The sequence below is a fragment of the Cupressus sempervirens genome, chromosome 1 (genome assembly GCF_028749045.1).
Source record: "Cupressus sempervirens isolate cs-2001-9-10 chromosome 1, ASM2874904v1, whole genome shotgun sequence".
Lineage (NCBI taxonomy): Eukaryota > Viridiplantae > Streptophyta > Pinopsida > Cupressales > Cupressaceae > Cupressus > Cupressus sempervirens.
Genome location: NC_143118.1, coordinates 353,309,237 through 353,316,391, shown reverse-complemented (window position 1 = coordinate 353,316,391; position 7,155 = coordinate 353,309,237). Strand labels below are relative to the sequence as shown.

At 32.6% G+C, this 7,155-nt stretch overlaps 1 protein-coding gene across 4 annotated transcripts in view; it reads right to left on the bottom strand.

Moving 5' to 3' along the window:
• Nucleotides 1-5,360: 5,360 nt before the first annotated feature.
• The window catches only part of LOC149577691 (inositol polyphosphate multikinase alpha-like), a 111,770-nt gene continuing 109,975 nt past the window's right edge, over nt 5,361-7,155 (bottom strand). For all 4 annotated transcript variants that reach the window (XM_089825177.1, XM_089825193.1, XM_089825185.1 and 1 more), the window contains exon 11: nt 5,361-5,906. In XM_089825177.1, coding sequence (XP_089681303.1) covers nt 5,648-5,906 — 259 coding nt within the window. In that variant the 3' untranslated portion in view covers nt 5,361-5,647. The remainder of the gene's footprint in view (nt 5,907-7,155) is intronic.

The window sequence follows — 7,155 nt, the reverse complement described above, 5'->3', positions numbered from 1 at the left end:
AATTTGTTGAATCAGCATCCAGATAACCTATAGTTGAACCTCATAAATCCTTCTGGATTAAAGGAAATAGGAAAGCTATTCAAATCATATTAGATGGAGTGAAAAATGATATCACACCCATGCTAACAAAACATCAAACAACATTTACTATAACAAATGCACTACTAAATACATAGGAGGTTAACAATGCAACTAGAGTTCTCACACTAAAAAGGCAACTAAATTACATACAAATAAAGAAGGGAGAGTCGTTGAATTCTTACTTCCTAAGGGTTTTCAGCTTAAGTGATGAACTTGCAATTATAGGAACCATCATTAGTGACACGGAACTAACAGTGATGGCTATAGATGGATTACTAGATTCATGGGAAACTTTCGCACGAGGAGTAAGTGCCAAAGATAAACTTCTTAACTTCAATAGACTTAAGGGAGATTGTCTTTAGAAAGAATCTAGAAAACTAAAGAAAGGAGAGACATTGAAAACGGAAGATGAAGAACTTCATGTTCTTAATACAAACTCCTATAAAGGCAAAAAGAAACATTTCAAAAAGAAAATGGGAAATCAAAAGAATGACAAATCTAAAAAAAAACTATCAAAAATGAAGTGTTTCAGATGTGAAAAGTTTGGACACTATAGATCTAATTGCCTTAAAAATTCTAAACAATTGAACTGTATAAATGTTATTAAGGAAGAAGATAACTACGATCCTAAGAATCATGTATTGTATTCGCCACTATCAAATGAAGTCTCAAGTTAAGCATGGGTGATTGATAATGGATCATCTAGATATATTGCATGATACAAGGAAGTACTAGACTCTATATCAGAAAAAGTTAATGGTAAAGTCACCATCAGTGATAATTCAACACATTTTGTCAAAGGAATTGGAAATTGCACCTTGAAACTAAAATCCGGAAATTCTCTTCTTCTCAAAAGAGTACTCTACGTACCAGGAATAAAAAGAAATCTAATCTCGATCACAGCATTTGAAAATGATGGACATAATATTGCATTCATGGACGGTAAAGTAATGACCTGGGCTAAGAACTCCTCAGTTAAGAAAGAAAAAATTGATTGGTCAGAGAAAAGGATAATTGTATGAATTAAATTCAACACCTAGTCGACCTATTCAAACCTTAATTCATGAAGCTGCAAACATAAATGAAATATTGGCATAGAAGGTTAGGACATCTAAATTTCAAAATCTTATCAACTATGAAAAAGATGGTTATTGGTTTACCTAAACTAAATAAAGACCACTCAAGCATATGCAAAGGGTGCACTCTAGCTAAGAACACCAAAAGTCCATTTCATGATAGCACTAGAAACACTAACAATGTTTTGGAATTAATCGATTCATATTTATGTGGACCTATGTCTGTTCCTTCTCTTGGAGGATTCTGGTACTATATTTTGTTCATAGATGACTTTTCTAGGAAAACTTGGACTTCTTAAAATGCAAAGAATCAAAAGAAATCTTAAAGAGATTTTAAAAAATTAAAACATTAACCAAGAACTTATCAAGACATAAAATTAAAACTCTTAGAACTGGTAATGGAGGGGAATACAACTCATATTTGTTTAAAGGGTTTTGTAAAGAAACGGGAACTAAGAGGGAGTATATCGTTCCTTATAACCCAGAACAAAACAGGGTAGCAAAAAGAAAGAATAGAACAATTATAGAAGTTGCTAGAGCTATGATATTTGATCAAAATCTAAAATATTATCTTTGGGCAGAAGCCTCTTGTACTGCTGTCTATATTCAAAACAAAAGCACTCACTCCTACCCTAGAGATAAAATTCCTAAAGAAGTCTTTACTAAGGTTAAACCCAATATAAGTCATTTTAAGATTTTTGGGTGCCCTGTATATATCCATGTTCCAAAAGACAAGAGAACTAAGTTAGAACCCTCCAAGAGGAAAGGCATTTTTGTAGAGTATAGTGAAATATCTAAAACATATAGGATTTTCATACCTGGTAAAAAAATATTGAACTTAGTAGGGATATAATTTTTGAAGAAGATCTAGCATTCAAAAGAGCCCCAAGTTCTAAAGAACACTCTCCTTTACCTGGTTCTAAAAGAAATACTGAGTCTCAGTCTCAGAGGGAGAACCTGGAAGAAATTGAAGATGAAATTCAAAACCTTAATCTTGAAGAAACTCAAAATTCAAAGGAAAGACCACTTTGGGCTATTAGAACAGTCGAGGAAGCACAAGACTTTGATGCACTTTTTGAAACAATCAAAGAATGTAAAAGACCCAAAAGATTTTCTAATTATACAACAAACATGAATGATTTGTCTAAATCAAACCCAACCAATACTTCAGATGTTATTAAACATACATCTTGGAAAGAAGCTATGACAGAAGAATACCAATCTATTATGAAAAATGATGTTTGGAAATTGTTGTTAGACCTAAAGGAAAATTTTGTGTTTCTTCTAAGTGGATATTTAAAACAAAGCATGTTGTTGACGATAGCATTGAAAAATATATAGCCATATTTGTAGCCAAAGGATTCTCTCAAAAAGAAGGGATTAATTATGAAGAAACTTTTGCTCTTATTGCCAGATACACCTCTATAAGAGCAGTCCTAACCATTGCAGCACCGAAGGGATGGAAAGTACATTAGATGGATGTAAAAACAACATTCCTAAATGGAAAGATTATAGAAGAAGTATATTTGAAACTTGTAATCCTAACGTTTTTATTTGCAGGCTCAAGAAAGCTCTATATGGGCTTAACCAGGCTTCAAGGGTTTGGTATGAAAGAATTGATAAGTATCTCATCGGCTTAGGATTCTTCAAAAATGAAGCCGATCCAAATTTATATTATAAAAGGGATAAAGATGATATGGTAATTCTGATATTGTATGTTGATGATTTATTAATAACAGGTGATGATCATCTCATAGATCAATGCAAGAAAGATCTAATTAGAGAATTCAAGATGAAAGACTATGACTCCTTCATTACTTGCTAGGACTGGAAGTATGACAAAAATCTAACAGCATTATACTCAATCAAAGGAAGTGTACATTAGACATTTTGAAGAGATTTGGAATGTGGAATTGCAAGTTTATGTCTTATTCAATGGAGAATAATCTACATAAACTTAAAGAAGCAACAGCAAAATCACCTTCCATAGATTCTACTCTATACAGATAGATGATTGGGTCCCTTGTGTACTTGGTAAATACAAGACTTGATATTTGTTATGTTATTAATGCCTTAAGTCATTTTATGTGTGAGTCAAAGGAGATTCACCTAGTTGTAGTAAAACACATTATGAGATGCTTACAAGGCACTCTTAATCTTGAGCTCAAATATGAGAAAATCGACTTAGATTTAAATGGATTTACTGACTCAGATTGGGGTGGAAGTGTTAAAGATAGAAAACGTACTTCAAGACATTTCAATTTAGGATCAACAATGATATCTTGGATATGCAAAAAACAGTCTTCAGTAGCACAAAGCTCCACAAAAGCCAAATACATTGTGAAAGCGATGGCCTCTCAAGAAGCAATTTGGCTGAAGAAGTTACTTGTGGGATTATTTGGGCAAGCCATGAATCTTTATGATTATTTATTGTGATAATCAAAGTTCCATCAAGCTTTCGGTGAATCCAATTTTCCATGATAGGTCCAAGCATATCGAAATTCTTTACCATTATGTAAGAGATATGGTAGACAAGAATACTATAAAATTAGAATACATTTGCACTGGCGATCAAACAGTAGACATTCTCACCAAACCTCTCTCTAGAGTGAAGATAGTTCACTTCAGGAAAAGACTTGGTATGGTTGAATTGTAATTCATTTGTATTCTTTAAATTATTAATAAAATAATATCTTTTGTCAAGCTATTGACTGTTATGGGCTCCACCATCTATATTCATTATGTAAGAAGTGACAATCTCTAAGGTAATGAATACTTGTATAAAAGACATTATGAGAGATGACGATCCCTCAAATAATGTATTCAACAATATAGAACTGTTGTTAGATCTAGATAAATCCAAGATCATTTATGACATAAGCATTTCTATGCCTATTAATCACAACTTGGATAAAGGAAGAATTTAGTCTTTAGACTTTATTTTGTTTTCTAGTAGATCTTAACTCAAGATCAAGTTGTGATATAGGATTACCAGTTCTTATGAGTCACAAACTAGATAAATAAAAAATTTAATCATTCTTCAGATTTTATCCTATGTGTATTGCATTACATGCAATACTGACATCACTAGTATAAGTGATGAGTCATATCACAAGATGGTTATATGACTCAATATCATGTGTTTCATGATGTCATTTGCTCAAGAAGATTCAGATAGATATAGAGAATCAATCTATGCTTATTCGTCGTAATTGATGATGTTAGAAATGTTCTCTCAGTATGATTATCAAGTTGAGGGAATGTTAAGTTTATAACAGTGATATCATATTGGTCTGAGAGTGCAGACCGCACCATAATCTTCCTCCTTTGAATACCATTTAAGGCATTATATACTTTACACTTCATGAAAGGATGGGCGGCGATTATTGGTATATGTTATTGTTTAACACTAACTATAACTTAACAGTTATGTTAGTTAATATTTAATTGTCAGTTAATATTTAATTATCTCCATTGGTCACTGATTTCTGGAAGTGTAGTATGAGCCGACCTAGAGAGGGTCATGTCCCTTTGGGGGACATACCCTTTGGTCATGGTATAAAAGGTAGGTATTATTGCAATTTGAGGACACACAATAAAGACAAGTCCGCTCCCTCAAGCAATAATACCTATACGAATTATTGCAGATATATAAAACAATTCAAATCAGAGTGATAACTCCTCCTACCTCAAGAACATTAAGAAGATAATCTTCAGCAACCAAAGGATAGTATAGAAGTCTGAGTTTTAGAACAGAATTTGCAGAAAATTTACATTAAGTAGTTAATTTACATATGGAAACAACAAAAGAAAATGTTGAAATCTAATATACCATTTAGAAAATATAACAGCCTGAAGTTAACTATAGTCAGTACTGATATCTTTTCCAGTCTCACATCCTTTTAAATTCTGAACCATTGATTCTAAACAATAATCCATTTCATATAAAGAATACATTTGACATATTGAAATCTTGATGTCACTTCAACAAAATAATTAATGACAATAAACAATCTATTTATTCAGCAAATTTACATAACCACATTTCAGAATACTTTGATTGATAAAAGAAAAATATTATTTTGATTAGTTGTAAAATACCATAATGTGCAATTAGTTAAAAGAATTTAAGAATATATATTATTTATGGCTAAGACTAAAAATGAATGAATAGAGAATCAAGATAAATACGAAGAACATATCTTCAAAGCAATTAGAACAGCACAGATTTTCAATTAAATAAGAGGGACTCATTGACAATTTGAAATCCACTTTGTCTTCAAAAGAATTAATAAAGTAGAAAATTTTATAAAAGTGCTCACTGAATTAGTAAAATTTTCCAAATATGTAGGTGCAGATTAATTCCGGGTGGCTTGAAGGGCATGCACTTCCATATAATATCTTTGGCAATCCTCCTTGTAAGGAAGTCCATTTTGAGGAGAGTAGATTCATATTTAGCCTTTTATAATTTTATTCCATGCAGCATGACTTTAAGTAGTCAAGAGAGACTCTTGGGGCAACTTTATGATAAGGTCAGCCATTATTTGGGAAATTACTTTGATCAATGAGCACAGGCCTCCCAAAAAATTATGATCAATAATCTTTTGACCATTCATGACATGAGCAAAGTCAACCAGCTTAACAGATACACCAGACCTATGAGGATTTTTAGTAATGCTCGTTGAATCAGCCTCATAAATCAGCAGAATGGACGCTGAAGAGAAATGAAAGCATGTTTGCTCTTCAAACCTGTAGGAAGCCAATAATGAACATAATTATCATCAAAATGAAATCAACTTATCAGGAACAAAGAGACCTATAAACTACAATAAGAGAATGCAGCCTGATTACTGTCAGTAATTCACCCACAATGTTGGACCTTGGAGGACAACACAGAACAGATTATGTTGATTTCTTTAAGCAGTTGTTGCATAATTATTACATTCAACTTTTACCAAGATATCCTGTCAGCATCTCACTGACAAATATACTCTCATTATTCTTTTATTGCCCACTGCTTGGCTTTCCCTTTGCTTTGCCTCTTCAGCTTCCTTTTCTCCTCTTTTTATTTCCCCTCTTCCAAATTGATTTTCAACTTAGGGAAATACTAACAAAGTTACTTCATTAAAATTTCACTTAATGTCACTTTATTAAATTAAGCAAAAAATATTACCCTTATGATTTACTTTTGAGGGATAATATAAAATAATTAATTTCATTATCCTATTTAATATTTATGTTACAAGGTTGCAGTATAAGCGGACACTACAAGGTAATGTAGGTTGATATGCTCATTAACTGATCCATTGTGCACTAATGTCAGATGCACTCTTGGTTTCTAATTCACAATCTTCAACTTGTCTTGAGTCAACAAGTTAATGGTATACAAACCCTGATCTTCAATGCCAACAACAATGATTGCCTCAGATCCCTTGTCAAGAATATTTGTGTTTGCTAAAATTAACTTCCAAATTGGGACAAAGGCACATAATTTGTCTTGCTAATGGTAGGTTAAGCTCCATTCCAAGAACATAGCACACATTGAAATGACAACATTTTTTCTCCACAAGATAGTTGAACATTAATTTTGCTGACAGTTGTGTACTCACCAAGAACCACCATTGAAGATTATTGAATCTCAGCAAGTCATTTACTCCATGAACCAATCTTTCCTGTGGGCTAAAAGTCGAGACTCTTCATAATAATTGTACCGTAGCAAAAACTTACCTAATCTACATGTAGTTTGGCCATGGAAGCATAGAATATTGACTATTCATTATGGTCAATGACATGAGTCTTTTACGGAGGTCCTCCGTAGTTGAATTTCTGATCAGCCAACTGCTTTCTTCAGTACTTCATATTACCAAGTTTACCACAACAGTGAGATGCGATAGTTTTCATATTCTTCTAAGTATTGTCAGAATTTCCTTATCCTTTCATCTGAGACCACTTTCCTTTGCCCTTTTCCTTGGTCGCAAAGGCTTGTTATGCCCTATGT